This window comes from Chelmon rostratus, chromosome 8, assembly GCF_017976325.1.
Source record: "Chelmon rostratus isolate fCheRos1 chromosome 8, fCheRos1.pri, whole genome shotgun sequence".
NCBI lineage: Eukaryota > Metazoa > Chordata > Actinopteri > Chaetodontiformes > Chaetodontidae > Chelmon > Chelmon rostratus.
This window is the reverse complement of record NC_055665.1, coordinates 10,262,972-10,289,266: the sequence shown is the minus strand read 5'-3', so window position 1 is coordinate 10,289,266 and position 26,295 is coordinate 10,262,972. Positions and strand designations below refer to the sequence as shown.

General features: G+C 42.4%; 1 protein-coding gene across 2 annotated transcripts in view; it reads left to right on the top strand.

The window, feature by feature from the left end:
- The window catches only part of LOC121610068 (nectin-2-like), a 75,694-nt gene extending 63,911 nt beyond the window's left edge, over positions 1 to 11,783 (top strand). Inside the window, exons 7-10 of one of the 2 annotated variants that reach the window (XM_041941984.1) lie at positions 7,943 to 8,078; positions 8,268 to 8,325; positions 8,460 to 8,543; positions 10,268 to 11,783. In XM_041941984.1, the coding sequence (XP_041797918.1) occupies positions 7,943 to 8,078; positions 8,268 to 8,325; positions 8,460 to 8,543; positions 10,268 to 10,474 (485 nt within the window). In that variant the 3' untranslated portion in view covers positions 10,475 to 11,783. Of the gene's footprint in view, positions 1 to 7,942; positions 8,079 to 8,267; positions 8,326 to 8,456; positions 8,544 to 10,267 lie in introns of both variants that reach the window. The other variant, XM_041941983.1, reaches the window with a different exon arrangement.
- The last annotated feature ends 14,512 nt before the right edge of the window (positions 11,784 to 26,295 follow it).

Sequence of the window (26,295 nt, the reverse complement as noted above, 5' to 3'; positions counted from 1 at the left end):
CTAAACTAATCGCCACCATTGTCTAACTCTCAACAACGGAGCAAATGAAACTATTCCTTTAATGCAGAATCCTTGCATTCTTTTAGGGCTAGGGACAAATCAATCCATTTATTCTATTGTGATTATATGATGGTTTTGTGTATTGTTTTGCAAATCCACTTTTTAAAAAAATGCGGTTATTAACTGAATTAGTTATGCATGTTTTTTTTTATCTGTATGCAGAGTTATTTTCTGCAGTCATACAGAGTGTAGCACACTGAAATACAGTTTGCATTCAATAATATCTTCCAGCCCAAATGGAAGAGCTTCTCTTGATGACAAAAACAGCACTTTGTGTGTTGATCGTAATTGAAATGATTCACTGTTTTACAATCTTTACTGACCAAAAACGTTAACCTTGGTTAACCTTACATAACGTTTTGTACCATTTAAATGTATTCCTACAGGTAATCAGATCAATAATGAATCATTTGTGTTATTATGATTACAATTATTCTGAATTATTATTATTATTATGGTAAATATACAACTTGTAGCATTTTAATACCGCCACTTTCATTTTAGACAGCGGTGTAATGTATTCTAATTTGTTTAATGTATTAATATTTAAAAGTGCTAAAATGGGTTCAGGCACTTACTGTGCTCCCGTGGATGTGATGAGAATCTGACCTGTGCTTTTTGAGCACTTGTTATTCTTTTAAGTATCTGCTTGCTGTTTCCAGCTCTACCTGTTAGCTCCTACCCTTGTGTGTGTGTGTGTGTGTGTGTTTGTGAGTGAGAGAGAGAGAGAGAGAGAGAAGAAGGAAGAAGAGAACGGAGAAACAGAGTGCTGCTTGTAGTACAACAGATCATTCATGTCCTGAGTGGACAGCTACATTTGGCTAATGCAGCCCTGCTTTCTCTGCTGGCTGCAGCCGACCACCTCAGTGCCAGTGTAAAGTGGACTGTAAATATTGACAGGGAGACAGCAAGAGGCGAGCAGCGACCTTGTCAGAGAGAGAAAGAAAAGAGAGGGAGATGGAGGGGAGGTGGGTGATGGAGGCATGGAGGGAGAGAGAGGGGGAAGAGATGGAGAGAGAGAGTCCCTGCCTTCTCCCAAGGCAACTGAGTGTGCTTTGATGCACTGTGGCAGGGAACACACTGTCTCCCCAGAGAGGAAGAGGGAGAGCAGCGTCTCTCTCTCTGTCTCTCTCTCTCTCTCTCTCTCTCTCTCTCTCTCTCTCTCTCTCTCTCTCCCTCCCTAACACACACACACACACACACACAGCTTTTTAAAATGTCAAAAAACACACTCGCACATGCATACATCCACATACACACTCACAGTATGTACACCCGGACGGCGTGTTAGTGACATGAATTTAATCCTCAGACAGTTGAAATACACGAGGTTGAGCTACTGGAATCACAGAAGATTAGAAATGACCAGCATCACTGATCTGCCCAAACCAAAAACCCTGGCAACAGCATCTTACACACGCACACACACGCACACACACATTCTCAGCGTTTCCTTCAGTCACAATCGGTAGAGTCTGTCCTCTCTGAGCCGTTCAGCTGGTCGCGTTGTCTGGACAAGCACAATCAATTTGATCTGATTTGTTTTGTGCTGAAATGAATTGTAATGGGATCATGAGTGCAGTGAATAGTAAATGACAGCGATGGTGACGGTGATTGTGGTAGTGGGTGTAGCGGGTCTTCAAGTCTGCCATAAAATTAAAGTCAGAAGTAGCTGCAGCACTCAACAATGTAGCACTTTCATTGATTGTGAATAATTTACGTGTACGTGTGTGCGTGCGTGTGTGTTTGTGTGTGTGTGTGTGTGTGTGCATGTGTGGGCCTGCAGCTCATGTATCTACCCTGTCAGTGTAGCCACAACCATTACTTTGCTCTGTTTTCCTGCTTTCTTTCGCTCACTCGCTCCCCTCCTCCTGCCTTCTCTCTCCATTCTGTGCAGTTATCTATGGGGTTGATTATTGGGTTACTGTATTACCAGAGTGTTAGACAGGTGTACACTCAGCTCAGCCTGAATGAAAGTGTCAATAGATGGATAGGGTGTGCGTTTTACCAAGTTAACATCAGAATCTAAAGGCTAGCGTTTCTCTTTTCTCTTAGTGAGCAATGAGATTACATGCACTGTTCTTTATCTTAATCTCTTTCAGAGGCCATCAATTCATTCGGCCCTAATCTCATCTCCAGGCACTCTGCTGTGACTCTGGTGGCCTTGTGTTTTTCTATGCCGGGCGATACTGTAGCCTGTCTCAGCTGAGTTCAAAAGGCTCGAATTTCAGCCGAAACCGGTTTGCCTCGATTCATCCAAACTTTGCATTGAGGGCAAACCTCTGCAGTGACTTAAGTTTCCACTGACATCTTAAAAACAACAAAGAAAAACTCGCCCCTATTAAAAGGGAATGCTAAATCAAGAAAGATGGTTGCTCCTTCAAAGACATTAGTGGTGGTGGGGTGATCAAACACCGTGGATTTATATAATTAAACAGACATTCCTTACTTACTGAAAAGCATACTGGAGAATGAGTAAAGATGCGAAGGAGGAAAATGGGGGAGATGACATGCAGCGAAATTCACAAGCGGGACAAGCCACAGCGTCACTGCCACATGGGTAAGGCTACGGCCCGCTGAGCCCACAGGACGCCCGAGGCTTTGGATATTTTGGTCAACTGTCCCTTTTAAAAAGTCAAGCTTACCCATTAGGAATGAATCTGATCATCAGCTACAGTAGGATTGTTTTTTCTAGTGACCACTGGCCTGCTAATCTCTTAAGCCAAGACCAACCACATGTATATCTCAACCTTTTCTCCAGTGGGTCTACAGCAGAGATGGAAGAGAGGAACGTTTTTGATTTTTCAGGTTGGTTAGGAGGCATTCAGCGTAGGTTTGTGTGTACATGCTGTGTGTGTGTGTGTGCGCGGGCACAGATTTGTGGAAGAGGTCAGGGAGGGTAATAAAAACGGGCTTATCTCTACTCGTTAGGCACAGGAGATAAGAGATGCAGAGGGAGACGCTGCAGATTTGTGCTGTCGTATTACCGGGCCAAACAAGCGAATACCAAATTACACTGGCGATGGAGCGGGATGACAGGAAAGAGGGATGATGGGAGTGAAGGAGGGATGGATGGAAGGGAGAGGGGAGGAGGCGGAGATAAATGCAGCAAAAGCCCGGCCCGTGCGGGGAAGCTGAGGATAGGCCAGCATGTTAACCTTAATCCCTTCAGGGAGATGCGTAAAAACACAGGAGGGGAGAACAAGGGATTGAGTGGAAAAAGAGGGATGTGAGATCTTTGTCTTCCCGCTCTCCCCTTCATCCCCTCAGTGTGTGATCAGCCAGTTGCAGGCGGCAGCCGGGAAATCCCTTTGTACCTATCTGAAGCCAGCCTCTTAATCACAGCCTTCATCTCACTTGGCTCTTCCTGCTGCCTCACCCTCTTCTCCCCCCCTTTTGATTCCTCTCCCCTCACCTCCTCTGTACTCAGCCTCACTCTCCCAAACTCCACTGTTTGGACCCCGCCGTCTCGGCTTGACTCACCGGCGAATCCTCTTTTGCTGAGTACTCTCTCCTCATTTCAGCTTTCCCGTCAGTGACTCATATGCACAAAGTTTTCTAAGGAGTGCTGAGCTGTCTCCTCAATTTTTTCCCCCCCTTTACAAGTATTTTGAGACAGATACGAAGAGAGTAAAGGTAAGTCGGAAAAACTCGCGTCAGTGGCTGTGAAGCTGCGGCCGGTATTCAGCCATGCATCCCAAAGCTCCAGAGATTCTGGTGGTATTTTCAACTTGCCGGAGTGGGTCTGCGGTAATTTCAGACAGTTTCAGCCAACCATCCAACCTCATCTCCTCTGCCTTCACTCCCGCTCCATACCTCCCCCTCCTCTGTTTCCCCCGAGGAGAGTGGTGGTCTATGGTTGACTGGCTGGTCAGGCAGGCAAGGGTGAGCAATGGAGGGCTCACGTACAGGAAGGGGTAGATGTGTATCTGACTGGATGGTCCCTGCATTGATCTGCTGACAGGAATGGAGCTGACCTTTAACTGAGTTTGAACTGTGGACCATCTCATTCACAGTAAAGATTTAAAAAAAAAAAAAGGACCAACTGGTTAGGTTGGAGATACAGAACTGCTTTGCCTCGGGGCACCGCTGAAACAAATGTGCTACTGTTTTGCATGTGCACTTAAATGTGTATGTAGATATGTCTTCATGTGCGCATGTGATGTTTGGAAAGGCAGCAGGGCAAAGGGCAAGCTGCAGACCAGTGTGTGTTTGTGTAAATATGTCAGACTGAGTGATGAGGTTACAGCAGGGGATACCAGCTGCTCCTTAATACAATGCCGTGTGTGTGCATACACGAGTGTCTATTATGTGTTTGTATGGGCGTATGGTCTTAATGTACTCTGTGCGTGGATAAGTGCGTGTCTGGTTGTATGTCCTTGGCAAAGAGCTGCAGGGATTTAAACAGGCTCAACAGACGTACAGTACACGTACACACACGCACGCACACGCACGCACACGCACACACTCTCTCTGTCTGGGATATTTCATTAGTGCAAGACATGGCTGCTGTCCAGGGCCGACACAGAGGGCACGCTCTCGAGTCAAGTCATTCACACACAAGCACCGCACCTCAGTCCTCAAAATTGGCCCCTTTTCCTGCAGCTCTCTTCTCTATCGGAGGTTATCAGAGAGGAAGGAACAGCTTTCAACCTGAATCCTGCTGAGTGAAAATGAGTTTGGTTGGATAATGACACCCGTGAGATAAGCGAGGGGTCAACTCTATAGAGTTTTTAAAAAAAAAAATTCCTGGAGCCAAAATGGAGGAGGGCAGTGTGATGATAAACAGCCGCGGCACTGGAATGAGGAAGCAGTGAGACAAAAACACTCGAAAGACGAGGCAGGTATGGGGTGTAGAGTGAATGTGCCTGTGGCTGTTCGGTGCTTTGGTTTTAAAGAGACACAGCACCACCATGTGGCAGGTGGTCTGCGCTGCATAGATTTGAATTTACATGATGAGATGTGTGCTCAATGCCAAATTTCAATTGCAACAGTTGGAAATCGAGCCTTGATGCCTGCTGGTGTTTCACTTCCAGTCCATTTCAATCCCACGAGTCTTTGTGAAGTCACTGTTTTTTATTCTTCTCTGTTAGTTAGTTAATGGAGAACACTCCCTCTGCAGAACCATCTTTTGAAAATGCCACCGGAAAATGTTCTCCGCCCTCCTTCATAACAGTCCTTGTAAAAAATCCAACTAATTATTTAGCAGCGTTCATTTTAAAGTTCAGATTTTTTTTCTTCTTTTATAACCCCAAGTCTACATTTTATGGGTGGGCTGTAACAAAAGTCTGCTTTACAAGCTCCTGGTTAGACACTTTTAGGAGTCAGACTGTTGAGTGAATAATTAGCTTTCCTTTCCTGCAGCCCAGCCTGAAATTCCTCCCCTGTAGCTGCTTGTCCTCATCTCTTTATTACACGAATGTAGGAAACCTTCAGTCACCTGTTTGCTGTAAATCTGGTACTGGGAGGTCTTGACAAAATAAAACATATTTGATCAAATATTCTAATTTGATATTCTGGAGATGACTTTTTATTATCAGATCAGACCGAGTACAAAGAATCATTTTATTTTAAGGCAAGTTTTAAGAAGAAAAATATGTCAGTGATAATGTATGAATAATATCTCAGTCACCTCCTTATATAAAACTCAGGTTTGCAGTGGAGCAAACTTTCTATCATAATTCTATTTTTATTGTTAAATCTAGTAAATGTGCGCTGTGTAATTCACATTGTATTAAAATAATGACAAAAATACAGTTTATTGATCAGTTTATTGAGAGTATGTCCTTCTAACAAAGCTACAGTGGGTGTTTTCAATATTTAAATGAAACACAGAACATATGAATGAAATGCATATTCCACTCCATGCATGAGCGCGCTGGCAGTTTGTGTCCCCCCAGAAACAGAAAACTACTTTAGATGCAATGAGGGCACCACATGTTGATTTTGCTCCCAAGATGGGAGCAATGCAAGTTTTGTGCTGAGGGGGAAAAAAGGCAATGAAAAACTTATTTGTACCCCACAGAATAACTCCAAACAACATAATTAACTCAGTTCGCCCCCATCAAAATAACATTTTCAATTTATTACATCCAGGGAACATTTTTGTTCCACCATTAGAGAGTTGGAAGGCTTTGTGGTGATTGTCGTGACTCTGCGGATTAAGGTGCGCATTGTGCTTTTGATATTGAAGGTTCAGATCTGCTTTGATTTCTTTTTTATTTTCGTTTCTTTCATTTTGTCATTCCCGTGTTTTTACTTTCCAGTGTCTTCAATCAAGTACAACAAAAACCCAAAATTATCACAACATGCCACAAAATGGATGTTTATAAAGCCCATTGTGGAGATGGTACGCAGGAACCATTACTTAGCTCAAAGAAAAGCACGAAAGAGGGAGAAAAGCAAAGCCGATGTGCACAGGAGAACACGTCGGCTCAGCAGTAAAAGATGGTGTTCTGGGCTGTAATAAGTCATAGTGAAAGAGATGATCATTAGGACACTTTTGTATGTGCGAGGGAATGAAAATTATTTTAGGAGACATTCAAAGCAGTCTATTGTTAGAGAAGAATTGTAATTAGAGGACTAACAACATTCAATCATGACCCTTCCAATTATTAGGACCAGAGTCTGTTCTCATCAAATGAGCTTCAGATCCTCTCTGCCCTTTACCGCCCCCTCATTAGCATAATCCCCTGGGAATACGGGGGGGATAATGAGCCGGGTTGCACCTTCAGTAAACACACTGTGTGTGTGTGTGTGTGTGTGTGTGTGTGTGTGTGTGTGTGTGTGTGTGTGTGTGTGTGTGTGTGTGTGTGTGTGTGTGTGTGTGTGTGTGTGTCAGCTCATGCTCAGTGTGGTCATGGTTCATTAGTGGAACCTCTGCATGGCTCCTCTGGTTCATCTTAATCACCCATGTGACTCAACACTCTAATCAACACACACTCACACACACTCATCCTCACTGCTGAGTCTTTTTTATAAGGTCACCTTTAGTCATGAGTCTGATAGTTTGGTGTCACTTATTTTATCTACCGTCTTGCACTATCTGACTTGTATCAATGTTTGGTACGACAGTGGTTTCCAACGTGAGGGACAGGGCCCTCAGAGGGGTCACGGGATTCATCTAAGAGGTCGTCAAATGATAGTGATGATAGTTCTGCTTCACAAAAAAAATTCTGAACTCAAGGTTCACTTCCTTTTGGCTGTATCATACGGCCTTCGTGTTCTTCTTTCAAGGGAATAAGTCAACAAGATCGATGCCGCTCTCATCATCTGTTTATTGATTCTGAGCTGTGGCCAGGCAACTAGCAAGGTCTCCAGGAAGTTACTGATCCAAGCCAAGAAATAGTCCAGCACGGAACCCCCTTAATCGTTCCTTTCCACTTCTGTTTTTTTAGAGGCTAAACAAACAAGATATATATAACATGTTAATTGGTGAGCTTTAGAGGTACCGGCAGGGGGGTTTTGTTCTCTTTGCACAGTCAGACTGCTGTTTGCCTGTGTTTAGCTAGTTTATGTTACAGACAGAAATGAGAGTGGTATCAGTCTTCTAATCTAACTCTATACCAGAAAGCATATACGAGTATTAATTAATTGTTGCTTTTTCTTGTTTAATGATTGATAGTTTTACCTCATCTGGTTTTTGATAAAGTGAGTTAAAGATAATCTCATTCAGGATATGAGGGGCTCTAAATAGATATGACTTTATTTTGAGGTTTTATAAGGCAATAAGGTTGTGAACCATCCTGTTAGCTAATATTAATAAATTAACAAAAATTAAGGCTGTGTTATGAAATGGACTTTAGCAGTGCCGTCCAGTCGAGCCTATATATGATAATGATGATTTAATGGTATTTTCTCTCTTCACTTCCTCTTTTTCCAGGTAATCGTCTTCCAGAGAAGGGTCCGACTACAGGCAGCATCATAGGGGCCATCATTGGAGTCATAATCCTGATGGCCATCATTGGAACAGCCATAGCGATGTACCGCAAACACCGTAACAACAAACTCAACGGAGAGTGAGTGTCTGCCCCGTTTAATGAGTGTGGATGGCCACAGTCCCTTCAGTTCACTTCACTATTGGGTGTTTTTTTTTTCCATGTCTGGGTGTTTGTTCTGTGTGTTATTTGCAAATTGGTCAATTAGATGAACTGCCACGCCTCATATTTCTGTGACTCACTAGACAGCTGCATGTGTTTGTGTTTCAGGGGTCCACCCAAGCACAAGCCCCCACCTCCGAAGAAGAACAACAGCTCTGCCAACAGGGTGAGTCAGCATCAACAAAGGCCTGGCAGGACAACAGGCTCATTAACCAGACAGTTGTGTCAGGTTGCTTTACACGCAGCAGAGCTAACACATATCTCCTGAAACACACTGACTGATGTGCGTGTCTTCAGCAGCTGAACACAAGTTCTGCTCCGGTGCCCGAGGACAGGCCGCTGCAGACCCAGTACTACAGTACCCAGAGTGCCGAGCCAGTCACGGTAAGGGAACATGTTGGTTAAAAACGCAGACATGGCATACAGTCTCATTACTGTAACTCAGATGTACATGACTCATAATGGTGGGCTTTTTCTAACTCTGAGAACACACACACACAGATTTCATTTACCAAACGTTTTCATCTGTCTTGCTCTTATCAGGGTGGCATGTGAGGTTCTTTCCAGTTTTCTGTAGATAAAGAAGCATTACCTCGGTCTGTTATCATGTGTTGCGCAACCAAACCTTGTTAAGCTGCAGAACTTTTATTCTACAGGGAGAAATAACACCTTAGAATACAATGAAACAAACAAAACTGTTGCAAAAATGACAACCTCAAATGTTATGCACTGTTTAATTAACACTGTACAAATTGTGGAAAAGATGTCGTCCAATTTCAAGCTCTTTTAAGGGAACATTTGGGTTTATGGTTGAAGGGGTTAATGATAGTATTACAGCTCTAGTCAATTTGGGAATTCATGTATGAATCAAGATGTCTGCTTATTTATTTTATTTTACCATTTCAATATCCCATCTCCTAGAATAAAATGAGGAGGACTGTCGACGAGCTGCAGGCTCATTGTCTCTCAGAAGGGTGAATGGCCATTTAGTTAGTGCTGCATTTGTGAATCAGGCTAATCTCAGCTGCCACTGACTCGAGTTTGATAAAACTTTGGGTAATTGTGTGTGTCACTGCACGACTGCGATAGTGTTAGAAATACACATAACAGCTTGAAGAGGGCGCAGTAACAGTGGTTAGCTTATTAGTTTTGTGATGCAGTTCACTGCAGCTTTTTTACACAATTACACTCATCAAGCCAAGGGAGGACATTAAACAATGTGTTTGGTTTTAATACTTGAATTTTTCAAAGTCAAATTGATAATAGATACAAAAAGCAGTGGAGCTAACTACATACATTTACTTTTATTAATGTGTGCTTAAGTACTGTACTTAAGCACACATTAAACATACTTGTACTTTACTTGAGTATTTCCATTTTGTGCTATTTTAAACTTAAGTTTCTAGTTACTTTTATGATGACATTTTTTCGTGCCCTTTCTGTCCAGTGAAAACCACGTGTCTCCATGTTTCCTGATTTTGAATTATAATTTTTAAGATAAATAACATATTAAAATAAACCCCATTTGGATTAGCTGGAAAATGCATTGACTGGAGATGCGTGGTTCTCACAGGACAGCGACGCTACAAACATATGATGATCTTATAGAATATGATGCTTTGCTGTAGGTTCAACTACCCAACCATATATAAAGTAGCTCAAATCAGCACAACCTTAAACACGTACAGCAGCAAAATGCAACACACACATGAGTGCAGCATTAAAACTGATCCAAAAACATCTTAACACATCACATCATATGATAGTGAAACACTGACAGGGACCGTTTTTCTGCATAACTACTTTTACTATCTGTGCTTTCGTAAATTTAGCTGATAATACTTTTATTTAAGTAAAGTTTTGAATGCCGGACTTGTAAAGTATTTTTACACTAAAGTAAAGGATCTGAATACTCACCACTGGATGCAGCTTTCCCTTAAAATCTGGACAGAAAACTCCTGTATCATGTTTCAGCCTTTCAGAAACCGATGAAAGAAACCCTGTCTGCAAAAACACACTGTGCACCAGAAGCTTTTGAAACAGGACCCAGACTGAAATTTCAGCTTATATGCAGGATGGCATGTTTACCCTTGTCTCGTTCCCGGCAGGACCTGGATGCCTATCATGATGAGGAGGATTATGGTGAAGATGAGAGAGAGCATTATTACTCTGCTGCCCCCTCTGGCTGGGATGATCCTGCAAACAGCGAGGTCCCGCCTCCCTACATGCGCACAGACAGCGACCCCCAGGACTACCATCAGGGCCCCAATGTCAACCGTGGGGATAGCTTCGTGTCGTCCGCCATGTTTGTGTGAGACGGCACGGAGAGGACGTGTGTGTGTGTGTTTGTGTGTGTGTGTGTGTGTAAATATGCGTACATGTGTGAGTGCATGACTGGGTGGGGGAAAAATGTCTGCAGGCTTAAATGATGGAGAAATAACTTGAGCTCTGTGACTTGTGAATGTGAACATTTTATGCTTAGCTATGACTTTTCATGTCCGTGCTGCAGAGACAGAGTCCTGCTCTGTCTTTTTCTTTAAGGATATTTATCTGCTACCAGGTTACTTGTAGTACACTATGAAATCATCAGGTTCAGTTTCAGCACTGAACTGCCTTGCATTACTGAATGTGGAGCTGTCACACACATTATTTTTACTGGCATGCCTTGGTTAGCAGAAGCACAATATGTGGGTGTTACATGTTACCTCTGTCTAGTCGTATCTGTATGCTGTTGTTGGTTTCCAAACCCAACTGGCACATAGTCGGTGTTAAACAGGCGCCCTGTGGAGAAGCTTTTAGTTGCAGTTAATCGTGCAGCGCCGAGACCAGACTCACAGACCGTGACTGCATCAGGGTGTAAACAACAGCGAGGGGGGTTAACTGCTGGAGCAATGCTACATTTGTGTTAATATTTGTGTTTGATTTGAATAGTTTTTTTTTTATTATCTTTTAAGTGACTTCTGCATCTGGCCTTTGCCTTCCTTGTGAAAATTCAGAGACACGTAGCTCACCTCAGGTGGAAGGGAACAGAACTTAATAGCTACTGATTGATCAAACTTGATTGGCCTTTAGCCACTTCTAGCTGTAACATGTGATTTATTTTTTTGTTTTACTTGCATCCATCCTTAAAGCCATACTACAACAGCTATTGGCTGAAGACCGACTAGCTATCTGTTACTTTTAAACACTGAAAACTTTTGTGCCTATTTTTTTTATATATTTCACTTTGTCTACCAGCATGTTCAGATGGATTAGGATAAATCTGGATTATGTCCATGAAATCTGTCTCAATTCATCTCTCTAGTGGAGGATTAAGTGGTTCTTTATGGAGTTCAAACTGGGGTTGACACAGAGCCTGCTAGTAGACTGATATGTCCATCCACTATCAGGGACAAGGGTTAAACGGGTCTGTAAAGTTACGATTATTTTCTACTTGCTCATAAACCCGAAGGTTTCTGTGTGTGTGTCAGTGCCAACCAGTTCATTTTATCAAATAATCTTTTGAAACAGATTTTTATTTTCTCTTTTATTGAATGATGTTGATTTTAATCTGTTTTACTCTTCATTAATTGTATTTTCAAAGTCGTCTTGTTGATTCAATAAACAGTTAAATCGTGATCCTGATGAAATTAGTTAATCTGAGTTATTCATTTCTTTTTTCTTTGCAGCTGCAGATGTTTTTCACCCCAGTTGTAATTCCACCATTTCACCATGTGGTAGCAGTATGGACTGAGAGTACAGGAGGGCTTAGCTCAACAGAGATTTACAGCTGTGACTAGCACATGCTAGCATCTAATACAGAAAACACAGAATATTTAGGGAAACAGAAGTATGTCAGTTATGAGTGAGTGTTGTGACTATTGTGATTTAATCACTACTACTGGTAAATAATAAGGGAGAGCATAAGCACAACTGCGCTGTCACACTGCAGCTGCAGTACCTCCTTACGTCCATGTGAGGGCTCTAGATTTTAAAGGCTAAAACTGCAAGAGGCTTTGGCACACCTGATATGGCGGCAGGCACTTGTTCTCTGCCTCCTCTCCTCTTGTCTGACTCATCTATTTCTATCTTAAGATGCATTTCCTCCAATCCCGTACTCACAGTCCAAAAGTCTGCTGGCACGAGATGAGGACCATTTTTAGATCAGCGTGATTCATTTCCAGCACTGAGACTGCACCAAAGGAGCCAAAATGTGCAGTCTTATAGATGCAGAATATGAGGCTTGCATGCATCACCTTCCTGCACCACTGACTCATATGTTTAAACCAATTGTGTCCTGTAGTGTATCCATATTATTTGGTACAGAGCGCAGCGGCATCCTGAATAAGGCAGGCCTGGTGCAGATTAGCCTCTGGTACTGCAGATGAAAGTGAGGCCTGACCAGCTGCCCACCATGACTCTGCAGTCTGTTCTCTGCCTGTACTCTGATCACATAGATACATGTGGATTCTAAGAAGCAGTAAAAGTGTCAGGGGTTTATTGCTGACATAATGCAATTTGCAGCTGAAGGCCATACATGACCTCACACCAAGATCGGCTCTTACTCCTCTCACCAGAATGATAACTCCACCTATCACACTGTGTTTCAACTACAGTTAAAGATGGCGTCTATGAGCATGATTATTTATTAATGTATTCTTTCTAATTTTAGTTGAGCTGCAGTACGCTATGCTGACTTTGCAATGTACATTAAGGTGCCCACATTATAAACATCTGGATCAATAAATATGATCTGGGAGTTGAGGAGCAGTAGTAACTCACTCTAATGGCTCTGTGTGTATTGATTGAAGGAGGGCACATCGGTATGGAGGGAATGCACACACAGTCAATGGAGTACTCAAATGTTAAGATAGACAGATGGGACACAAAGATTCAATAAGTTGGTTCCAAGTGTTTTTGAGGATCAAACAGAGTTGAATGGATCGAGTTCTCACGCTTCACTATATCGCTTTTCTGCAAACTAGCAGTGATCTGTGCAGTTCCAGCATTATGGGATTAACAGACTGTGTGAATCGGCAGCCAGGTAATGAGTGAGGGAGAAGGCAGAGAATAAACCTCTCATGCCTTCAACGCTGCTAAGCTGGCTAAAAATAGAGGCAGAAGAGAAGGATTGAGAGAATCGGGGTGGACAGAAAAGATGGGGGGATGGAGGAAATGACTGATTTGACTCCCAGCGAAGTAGGTGAGGAGGGATTAGCCAGGTGACCTTGACTGTCAGTAGAACAAATGTGTGGCAGCACATGTTAAAGGTACTCACTGACTGCATCATGTACCTACATTGATCCTGAGTGCTCTTTGAGTCACCAGCAACCTGACCTGATGAACAAGTGCTGCGCAGGCTCATGATGTGTATGACAGTGATGAGCATGTTCGGCTGTATGCTGCTGGCTTGGTTGGTGAGTACACAGAGACACACACACATTTAGAAATGCAGGCCTGTTTTAGGCTGACAATGCTGAGGACACCTTGAATGACCTTCAATGTCTATTTTAAGAGCTGGAAAGAAATACAGATTAAAGCAAACTGTTAAGATTAAGCAGCAATTTGACAAAGTTGAATCATTTCTTCTCCAAAGAGCATAAATAGAACTTGGTTCAGTGCTGCCGCACTCTTTAAATGTAGATCTGAACCCTCAGACTATAAGAGGATGAAGTTAACACGTGACTGGACCCCCATGGTGACAGCATGTGTGTCTATAGTTCTTAATGTGCTGATTAAAAAATAGAGTCGTAGTTGTTTAAGTAGATTATAATTTAAGCATCCATGATTGTAGCCCTGTTTTCCCCGCTGGCTTTCCAGATAGTAACCCAAAAGCTCCTCACCTGCTCTCAGCTTTATTTCTCTCCATCCCCCTCTCTTATTTTTTTCATCGCTTCATCATCTCTCAACGGGGCTAATTCTGTAAACACCAGGCCAGAAGGACACACTGTGTGAGAGGAGGGCAAGAGGACGAGGGAGGCACGAACACTCGCACCATGGTGAGTGACACTGTCAAGACACCCTCGCAACGGGGGAAAGGCATGCGAGACTGGAGAGGGACGGAGAGAGAGAGAAACTGATAGAGCGGGTGGAGTAGATAAGGGGCGCAGGCGGTGACGGAGGAAGAGAGAGAGAGAGAGGCTTTGGGGATTAAAGAGGAGATGAAGGTGGAGGGCAGACAAGGCCGACGGACAGCTGGGAGAGGCCTGGCTCAGCTCAGTTTGGTTCAGATGTGTATGTTACTTGTTTCCCAGTGTTCTCGCTTTGAAAACTCACACACTGGTCATTAAAATGGATTTGTTACATGCTGTGGTATTAAATAGGAAATGTTTGAAAACTTAAGCGACATAAACAATCTCAGGAATGTATTAAGCCACATGTAAAAAATACATATAAACAAATTTAAATGAGTTAAGTAAGGCTATAAATATCTGTCAAAGGACTTTAAGTGTTGCAATGTTAAGAGACCAAACTATCTGATTGGGGCATGTTGCTGCTTCACACACGCTTTATCAGAACATAATAACAGCCTTACGAATGTGAAAACTTGTCAATTATATAACAGCACGTGTTAAGTTGTCTTTCCAAACTGTATGCAACAGCAAAATTTGACATTTAAACAAAACAGTATGACTGAAACAAACAACCAGAACAAACAGTGTCATCCAGGGGACAGACTGATGTGATAATGGTCCGGCAGTGATATTCAATATTTCAGCACTTTGCTCTCTACATGCCTAAGGCAGGACCGGCACTGGCAAATATTGAATACAACTATTTCCCTACATACAGCAATGATGTAACATGTGACGGTGTAATATACTGTGTGATTAGAAAATCAGTTATTTTTATTTTTTTCCAAGAGCTTTTACCTAAATTTCAATATTACTATGCAGGAAAAGGTAATGAATCTAAATGAATTAGTAAAAATGTCAATACTGGAAAGACATTTTCGGAGATATAATCTATGTTTCTGAAAATCTAAAAATGGACAGATAAAGTGAGTCAATACAAATGTTGCAGAACAGCGCCACTATGGCCACAATTGGTAATTACAAAATAATGTTAATGCTAAAACATTATGTAACAGTAACACAAGCAGAGAAGTAAGTGAGTGGCCTGATGCAGTAATGTCAGTGACAAAGTAATACTGGTTTTGAGGTTCAATCAATCTAAAGTTTGCTAACATTAGCCACCATAAGCTAGTGGTCATACCAGACCAAGTTAGGCTGTAGCAGCAAAACCCCTGCATTCACCTTTAATGTGTAAGAGGAAGAATGTCTGACTTCCAAAAGTTACAAAGTCACTCTTCACTTTTTTTAATGACAAAAAATAAAATTCTGAATGCTAAAATACCTGTGGACAATATAATGTGTGTTACAACACACATTACAAATAGCAAGTAAAAGACAAACTAGGCACCATGTTGCATTTGTAGGTGAATAGTGAGTGTGTCTGCATGGGCGCAACCCTGTGTGTGTTTTTGTGTGTGTGTTTTTGTGACATTTGCGGCTTGTTTCCCTGGGGCAGTCGTGATGCCAGCTGGTTTAAAATGATAGTTAATATTTAATGCTACCAGCTCAGGTTGCATCATTCTTCTGCACCTGCTGAGTGACTCCCTTGAACTGCCTCCACGTTTTCTCATTTAAAGGGACGGGTTGTCCAACATGCCCTTTAAATGTCTTCCTTGACGAGCTTAAATCGCGCACAGCAATCATGGCGATTTTCTCAGTTATTATCGGCTGCTGACTTGTGTGCAGCATCCTTCATGTGTTTAAAGGTAAGTGTGTGAGAGGATAGTGTGACTGCTACATTACACAGTCTTCAACTTACTTCTCTGCTGCTCTGTAACGTCCTGTACCTATAGCACTTCCTCCTTTCTCCCCACATGCCTTCCTCTTTATTTGTATTCTTTGTGCTTGTGTTAACAGAAACAATAGTCATTTTCACCGAGCCCAGCAACATGAGGGTCCTCTTAATCCAGTCACGTTGTGCTGAGTCTCAGCTCTTGTCCATTCAAACAGGGGCGTGTCTTCCCTCTCCTCCAATCACAGCCATTAGGCCTGCACTGCAGATGCAGGCAGAGGGATGGTGTGCACAGATGTGGATGCTCTTGCTGCGCTGTTAAGCAGGTGCTCCACCTGGACGGGATGGATAAAGAGATACAGAGGAGACAGGGTTTTATGAGCTTTAGTCTTCATAAATGTGTTACAGCAGAGGAGAAATATGCTTCAATCAGCAGGATGAGGTGGCAAATGATGGGGTCATAAAACTACCCTTTAGGTTTCAATATACTTGGTGGTAATTCACCCTGGTATGATGATGATCAGTCATATGCAATAAAACTAAAACACACACAAATGATATTGCCATATAAACAGCACTGAACCAGTTTTAATTACAGGATTCTGTATCAAACACAAGATGGGGATGCAAACATTGTCCACACATTGGCTTTATAAATGTTAAATAAATTATTTACTTATGTTTGTGCTTAAAGGTTCATTCCTGACCTTGGACACACATACCTATAATAAAAACTTTGCAGTCAAGGTTCACTTATAGCTTTTTCCAGCCAGAGCTTTCAGCCATAAACTTGAGCATGGACATTTGTTGTCTTTTGGGTTGCCAGTTTGTGAAAAATCCCCCTTGTCTGGTGTTAATCTGATGTATGATCCAGTTGTAAATGTTAGAAATCCAGGGGTGCGGTGGTAGTCTAATGGTTAAAGGGCACACTATATATCTCTACAATTGGTTTGTGGCTCGGGGAGCTTTTTGCATGTCAAAACCCTCCCTTTTAGCATGTTTTCTGTCTCTCACTAAACTGTCAACCCATCATGTTTGCAGTTACTCATGCTAAAGACAAACAAAAAGTCTCCAGTTAAAAGTTTTTAACAAATTGATAGCTGGACTGGGGCTATGCAGCTGCTTTCCAGAAGGTACGCAGCCAAAACGTTGAATTTGGAAATTTCCCTGATGAACTTAAGATTTAATTTAAAAAGACAAAGCATGTATCATGTTGGAGGTTGGTATAAACTAACCAGAGGGATTTTTTACAACCTGGCAACTCATTGTTTTTAATAATGTTTATAATTCAGCTATAACATAATCAATGAATTGTGTATTAACCATCAAGAAAGCCATTGCTTACAACCTAGGGGCTCTAGGGTCTTATTAGAAAGTGGTACCTGGAGATTGTTAGCAGTGACAACTTTTAGTCTGAAGTTGAATGAACTGAACGGCATGTTCCGTTCCTTTTACTCTCTCCTCCTTGTGCTTGTTGGCCAGTTTCCATACAAACAACAGTAATGGGTTATTAAATTAAAGATGCTTGGCTACCATCTGCTGCCAGAAGAGTTTCAATGCTTGGCAAAGATTCTCAGACTTTGTGGAGCTTTACTGGAGGGATAAACACCAATTCTTCCAAAAGATATTCCCTCATTTGGTGTTTTGATGATGGCAGGGGAGAGCACTGTCTAACTAAAACTGTGATCCAATGTCTCCCATAGGTGCTCAGTTTGGCTGAGATCTGGCGACTGTGAAAGCCAGAGCATACAATATGATTTGAGTTGTTCTCAGACTTGTGAAACCATTCATGACCCCTCATTCTCTGTATGGAAGCATCTGCACCCGTCTGTATCCACATTATGTAAACAAGTAATCCAAAGACAAACACGCTTGAATCAGACCAGATCATTCAAATAAAATGACACAAAACAGCAAATTTGTTTAATCGGGACTACCTACAGTACGATAGCACTCTACTAACACTAACAGAGGCAGACAGACTCAATCAACCCGGGTTACTCCATGCTTGATTATGTGTGTTTGTGACTGAGTGAGTAAATGAGTAAAACCAGCCAGTCAAGGCCAGCGCACCACCACAGTGCCAGCTGTTTCAATCCCCAGTGATGACACAACATTTGAACGACTGAGTGCCTCCTGGGTACTCATCCAAACTCCCTCCTCTTCATCATCCCTTATTTCATCCAGTCCGAAATCACATTTCTGGGCACACGTGCAACCTTGCCGTCTGGTACGCAAACACACCCTCTGACACAGACACACCAATACACTCAAATGGCTGCCAGGGAAACACTCAAATAACAACGTGTTTCCACTGAGTGATGAATGGCCCGACGGATCATTCAGCCAGAGTAAACAAACCTTGATTTAGTAGCGTGACTCGTTAGCATGTGCTAGCTAACATGTCATATTCTAATGAATCGTGACTTTTTTGTGGGTTAGAGCTACTCAAGTTAATGAGATGTGCGTGTGTGTGTGTGTGTGCGCGCGCCCCCGCCTGTTAGCCTGCCAGGATGTGTCCAGATGTTCATTTCAATTTGATCAATCCTGCAGCCACACCCACAGATTCTCAGGGAACAGCACGCCATTGTTTGAATTATCAATGAAACCTGCAGGCACAGTCAGCAGATGTCACAAGGACACAAAGACATCCGTCCCAATTGCATTCTTGTCTGTTCCTCCATGCTATTGTCAAGCAGATTGAGTTTAACCTCTTAACATAAGTCGTCCACCGCAGGTCACCAGTACGCAATATGGCAGAACTTAATCCTGATTGACCTCCGCCACTGCCAGCGTCCCCGGGCTGAATAATGTGGCTAATACATCAGCACTAGTTAAACAGCTGGACACAGCTAACAAGAAGTGCGGCATTGTGGGTATTCTGGCTGAAATATCTGTTGCCAGGCATTCAGTGCGGGGCGTACTTCCCTTTCTTGAAAATACAGTATCATCTGATGTTTCTGACAGACAAAACAAAAAAAATCCTAATTAAAGGTCCAGTTTGTCGTCCTTTTCTCCAATCTTTCAATCATGTCTTATGTTCTTCGTCAGTGGATGGAGTGGCTTATCACAGCGGTGGCTCGTGCTGTCATTTGTTCACAATTGTCACCTGATAACAACAACACAGCTCAGAGCGTGTGGTTAAATGTTTCTATACGTGTGTGTGTGTGTGTGTGTGTGTGTGTGTAGCAAAAATAATGCTATTTTCACAGTCTGCCACTTTGTTTTATGCATTTAATTGTATTTCAGCATACAAAATACAGTCAAAACAAACATGACATGTTATTGCAATGCTAATTTCTAGATCAGCTCACTTGCAGATTTAAAAAAAAATTTTTTTAGCCTATAAAATGTCAGAAAATGGTGAGGAAAATCCCAAAGTACGGGGCAACCAAAGATGTTAAGTGTTTATGTCAGTCACAATGACAGGAAAGCAAACACAGAAGATGTTTTTTTTTTCCAACAGGTTTGCATCTAAGAGCATCTGTTTGTAGCTGAGCCCAGCTGTCCTCTGTCTGTCTCTCACCTTGCTCTTCTGAGGATGTGAATGACCTGTGATTTACTGTTATAACATGTCTGTAGCAGTTTAAATGGAAATGTGGCAATCCCTCAGGCTTTGCCAAGGATAAGGTGCATGTGCGTGTGTGTGTGTGTGTGTGTGTGTGTGTGTGTGTGTGTTTGTGTTGCTATAGCTGCATGTTCCCTCCTGTGTTGGCATGCATAACCTTGGGAGCTATCCTTCCTCTAAGCATCATGGGATGGCTCAGAGGACGGGGGAATTAGCCAATCAGCCGTTAGGGTCACCCCAGTCAAATGTCCCTGGAGACTTGCTGCCTCCCATCCCCCTCCTTTCATCTCACTCCTCATCACATTACTCATCTGTTCACACATGCCGCACACACACATCCACTCAAGATGTCCAATGTGAAAATGCATATGTAAGAAGCAAATATCTAGGCCAATAAAAGTCGAGTGTAACTGACGTGTTACAGCTAAAATTAGACTCACCATTGAGTCCGCTCGCAAGGGAGAAAGAGGGAACGGAGGAGAGAGAAGACGAGAGGGAGCCTAGCGTGGGAGAGGGGTGAGGACGGAGGGAACGAATGGAAGTCTGTAGAGGGCACAAGATGGGGTGACATACACGAGGGGAAAGTAGAAATTGCAGCTTAAGCTATTTTCCCATATTAGCACTTATGTAACATTTCCCCATTGACATTGATCCTCCTCCTTCTCCTCTCACTTTTGACACTCATTAAAAAAAGAAATAAAATAACAATAATAGTAATATTTGTTTCCTGCTTTTTTGGAGTAGTCAGCACAATAAATACAGAATAAAAACAAAGAAAAAATCCTAAAAACGTGCATCATGCAGGTTGAAATTCAAATGATTAGGAACCTATATCATAAGTTAATTTCAGAGGCTGGGATGTAGTAAAGCTCAAGGTTTGATTCCCCCTAGTACAGAGCTCAATCAAAGGGCTCAGGCAGGTAGGCAGGGGTATGTCTGTAGATGCACTGTACTCTAGTTTTATGGGGCATTAAGTGTCTTATTTCTTCCTGGAGGTTACTGCTTCCGTCCAAGAAAAAGTCTGGTACATGAACCCTGTAAAAGCACAATCGGTTCCTTTTGTGGTTTATTTTTTGCACAAATTAAACTAAACTACTGTGTTAATAGGTTAGAGGTGCTGGATTTATTATATTATAACTTTGGGCTGAGGCAGGATAGCTCTTTCCCCTTGTTTCTAGTCTTTATGCTCAGCTAAGCTAACCGTCTCCTAGCTGTAACTTCATATGTGACATACATGAGAGTGGTGTCAGTCTTCTCATCTACAGGTCTGTAGGCAGTTAAGTTAGTGGAGGAAGTTGGTGATGAAACCACTCTGTCATTAGTATCCAAGCAGTAGGCTGGAGGCTCCTGGCAGGGATCCAAAGGTACTGTATATTGCAGCCACTAAGCCTTGAGGTGACGAATGAACCATCTTCTCTGCACCAGTGAGTGATGAGGATGTAGTTTGCAATGTTCTTGAGATGATAAAAGGGGGCTGTACAGAAATGTTTGATGCATGTTGCATGCATTATTACCTTTACTTCTTCCCGCTCCTTTTCCCACTTTTTCACTTGCAGGTGGAATTTTTAATTTTACACTGAACGTTTACTACATTATCTACTCGATCTGTGTGTGCAGCATGTGTGACAGATGAGTAATATGATAAGGAGTGAAAAGAAGGGAAGGGGGGGTTGGTAGTTGCCATGGCAACCTCCTCCAGTCTCCAGGGTCACTTAACGGGGGTGACCCTGACGGCTGGTGTTCCCTTTACTATTCAGTACTCCGCCTTCTGAGTGACGAGTGCTTTAGTCACGGTCAGTGTCACATGTACAGTACGAGTCATCCAGATATCATGGCTCTCACGGACCATCAGCTTACATTTTGGCTACAGTTTGTAACTGTACGTGTGAGTGCACACAGAGGGGAGAAAGCAGTGGCCAGTGGAGAGCCAATTACCCAGTCACTTACACACACTCACACACTCCACACTCCCACTGAGGGAACTATGTCTGTGAGAGTCTTACAGTAACGAGCACACAGCAGCCCCTTTCTGTCAGAACAGAGCTTGGGATAAGGGCATGAATACGCACGCAGTGGACAAGCCTTGGAGACAGACGACACGGAAACACACACACACACACACACTCACACACTAAGCTACTCATGCATACACAGCGGACACACAATCAGAAGACGAATGAACTACCAAAGTTAGTGAGTGTGTGTGTGTGTTTAAATGTGCTTGACACATGAGCAGTCCACTAGAGAGGAACAGTGAGACAGGGTGGGGTCCAATGTCTGAGGTGACTGGGTGCATCGATAATGAAAACACTGCTGAGGTTGCCTTGCTAGCATAGCGTCGGGCTAGCACTCCATCACACTGACTCATTGGGCACAGCAGCAGCAGGCCCCCAGTCACACACACGCACACACACTACTAGTCCCACGGCTAGAGAGCACAAACTGATGCACACGGCGCATGCATAAATATGCTGACGCACACAGGCACCAACATATTAAGACACGCTGGGGTCTTACTTTCTTTGGAACCATCCATCACTTACATACTCAAAGGCAGACGCACAAACACATGCAAACACACACACGCATACCCTCACTCTGTCATCTGGAACAGAATGGGGCCACACACATGGCAACACATCTGGTGGGGCCACAGCAGTGCTGTGCCTGCTGCTGACACCACATACTGTCTGAAGGAGGCCTGGAAACCTTACTTGCCACACACGTGAATGCATCTTTAGGCCATTGTTGCTGTTAACTAGGTTATAATCGACTGTTGTTTAATACTGAATCAAAAAATGTCTTTAGTAGTACGATCGCTACTGTATTCTCATTTAGTTTAAAGCTACAGCAAGGAGATGTCAGCTTAGCTTATCGTAAAGAGCCTGGCTCTTTCCAAAGCTATAAACTGGCGGTTTTCTCTATGTGCAAAAGTGTACAAAGTGTAAAAAAAAGAAAGAAAAAACAATAACCACAAAGGACTAGAATGATGGATATACAACATAAATATACAAAGAAAATAAGAAATATATATACAGATATGTTAAATACATCTGTATTTAAAATGAAAAGAGCTGTACAATGATTAAAGAGGATGGAATATAAGTACAGAGAATGAGTGCAATGAACAAAATAATAATGCAAAACTGTGCATTTATGTAACACAATGAGTCAGATGTGGAGACTTTACATTAATATAATGTAGGTGCTGTCAGAAGCATTTCTTTTACCTTTGGACTGAGCCAGCCTCTTTGCCCCTGTTTCACTTTATGCTAAGCTAAGTTAGCCATCTCCTGGCTGTGGCATACTTACCGCTCAGACATTTGAGTGGTCTCAATCTTCTCATCAAACTCTCAGCAGCACAGTCAATAAGAATATTTAAGTTTAACCGCCTCCTGTTTTCCTGGCAAAAGAGTCTCAAGAAATCTAAGACTCTATTCTCAGCTCTGAGCCCTATTCTTCTTCCTCTCTTTCATCCCTTTCAGAGAAATTCTTATGCAAGAGAGAGAGTGTGGCATGCTGTCAATTTAATCTGGCCGGGATGACGTCTGCATGTCTGTTACAGAGGGAGAGAGAAATAGACACAGAGAGGCAGAACTGTGCAGCTGAACTTTTAATCTTCTTAGTGTCCTCAACTATCTGTCTCTCACTCTTCTGTCTGCATCTAATTACCTGTCTATTCATTGTATCCACCTGTCTGTTTAATGTAGTCCTAAATTTATTTTTGTGGTACAGATGAGTTCATTTTTCATATTTCTTGCTTTAGATTTTCTCTGGCTCCCAGCTTCATCCATCCTCTGTACCAACCCATCTTCTACTCCCCTTTATCTGTCCCTCCTGTGTGCTCTTCCCATTCTACCCTCTCCATCCTTCGGCCCCCCTGCAAGGTCGTTCCCAAGGACGGCCTGCTCCCAGCATCCCCTGCCTGATTGGCTGATAGGAATTAAAGGGCCAGTAGCCCCGTCGAGCACATGGCTCGACTCCATCTAGGCTACCACGCTGTCATCATTCCCACCACTCCCGAGGCTGCTCACTGTACTTCCTATGCACACATATAGCAGCTCACATGTACATGCAGCAGTGAATCCAAAGACACGCTCAGCTAACACAAGATGCTGACAAAATATCTGACATGCATCCATTGACCATCCTGTCTCTTAAATCAGGTTGGGGCCGCTTGCTGCACTCTGCATGACAGGCCACTTACCAGAGTGACAAGGAAGCTTGCCTGCAAATAAGCCAACGTACACAGGCTATGAAAAAAAAAAAACACTTGACCCATGCTTACAGACAGCCAGTCTGAACCAAGCAAACCTTTTCCTTAACGATAAGTGAGCGTGACACACTACAAGCTCAGCAGACCTGAAAAACACAAAGCAAACAGCTTCAAAGCAGCTGGAGCAGATAGACAGTCAGCAAAATGGCAACCACAGTGTACACTTTTAGCAAAATGCGCTGTCTGGAATGGAGAGAGGATTTAAGGGTAGCAATGAAACGTAACAAGCGCAGGCTTCTGAAAAAAATCCTGCATATTGAGTGCACCACTTAATAGGTTTCACAGAGTCCATCAGTGCCCATCTCAGGTGCAAAGCTCATCTGATAATCTGCTGAACAATCATAGTAGTCAAAAGCCATTTTCCCTCCTCCTACTGACCTCATTCATAAAGCAATTTGACATTTGGGCGCTTGGCTAAGTAAGTAAGAATTTTATCTCATTATGTACAATATTTTCATATGAGAACAACTTGTCCAATCTTAGACTCTTGTTTGACATGTTAAAAATAAAATCTTTAATTCATGCAACTGTGTCACTTTACAGTCGCCGTTGTAGTCTGATGTTGTAGATTTTACGCTTACTCACTTTCTTGCAGAAAGTTAGATGACAAGACTGATATCGTTGTCATATCTGTACTGAAAATGTGAGGCTACAGCCAGCAGCCACTTAGCGTGATCTAGCGTAAAGAAATGGGGAAACAGCCAATAGCATGGCTCTGTCCAAAGGTAAAACAAGTCTGACTACCACCACCACCGCTAAAGCTCATTAAATAACACTTCCTGGAGTCTTCCACTTCCAGGAATTGAATACATCCGGCCAACAATGCTGCAGCACGTAACCTCCATAACACTGCAAATCATTTACAGTTTGCTTTTTCTACGCTATAAACACATGAGAACAGGTTAATTAGTGAGGTGCTGGCAAAAGCTAAGCTTAACATAAAGCTAGGAAAGCGAACAGGCATATTTCCCTAAATGTCAAAGCTGTGGGTGCACACCTTTTGTGCACCCACACAGGTGTCTTCACTTGTACTGCTTAATTAGACCTCTCCTCAAGACTGTGTGGGCATGTACAAACTGCATTTGACTGACATCTCCCACATTCTCTTGCCAGTTATGTTGCCCTCTTTAGGGGTGTCAGTCACACCTTTATCGTTTGTATTCGTGCACATTACAGTTTGGTGATGTCATTTAATGCTCTGCCTGGTGTGCAACCTCAACTTGAGCAGAGGGCTCATCAGCCACGTTAGCTGAAAACACCTTTCTGGTTGTGCAGGACCTTTTGTAAAATTATGATTTTACTGTGAGAAAGAAGGTGTTGAAAAGGCAGAGAATGAAAAAAATATTTAAACACATAATATGGTAGGTGAAAATAATGAATAACTAATATTTTACTAAATGTCGTTGAGGATTTTCTCAAATACTCATTGGGTGAGAGGCTTCGATGATAACAGAAGTCTTATTGTTACTTCATTTCTGAAATCATCTGTAACTACTGTAAGGAAAATGTACGACATTAAAGAAATTATCTGCTTACAAGGTACAAATGGTTGTATATCAACTTTATTTGATCAGGCAGGCTCGTTGAGATTGAGATCTCTTTCTCTAAAGAGACCTCGGAACGTGGAACGTTCACGCAACCAGAAACAAAACACACACATTAGGCCAGACGATTTGATTGATTTAATTTAAGATTTAAATGGGATGTGAGGTAGTTTGGCAGCTTTAACAGCTGAGCTTTAGACAAACATCATGAGATTATCATTTCTTCTTCTCAGCAAGGAAGTCAATTCAACTTTGTGATGCAGAGAGCAGGGATGAGCGTGAAGTTTGTCATTAGTGATAAAACATAATGCACTGTGATGAAGAGGGTTTACAGTAGCTGCTGAAGTAACGATGGGGCGGCGTGGGAGCACATTAAAGTCGACCGGACCAGAAGTAAAGATGGACAGCCTTTAATTCTATGCAGAGATCCTAGTTTGCCAGATACTGAACATGAATCTTAAATGACTTTTGTCTGCTGTCAAATAAGATTCTTGACTGAAATAGAGAGATATGAGTACCATTTAAAGGTTTAATCAGCATTTTTTCATTTATTGCATTTTAATGGAAGTTAAAGTGGGCTTTAAGTGCACACTGAGCATAAATACCTACTAAAAGGCAGTTACATAAAATGGAAAACAGGTTTGCCTTCTAATGGCCTTGCTGACTGAGAGACTTCATTAAATGCTCTTTAGTTTCACTCATAAGTCTTTCAATCATTACTCTGTGTGGATAAAAAAAATGTTATATTGAAACCACAGACTTGAGTACAAGAAATTAGCAGCTGGTGATCTTTTCTGGGAAACGTATTTGTAAAAACCACCTGACAGCAATGAATGTTTCAACAATCAAACCCACTAACAGTATGTCAGAAAACAGTGCAGATCAGCAGCAGCTCAACACTCAAAGCATAGTGTTCCCGATTCTTTGTTTGCTGTTTGCAGAGATTACTCATGTAAGGCATGT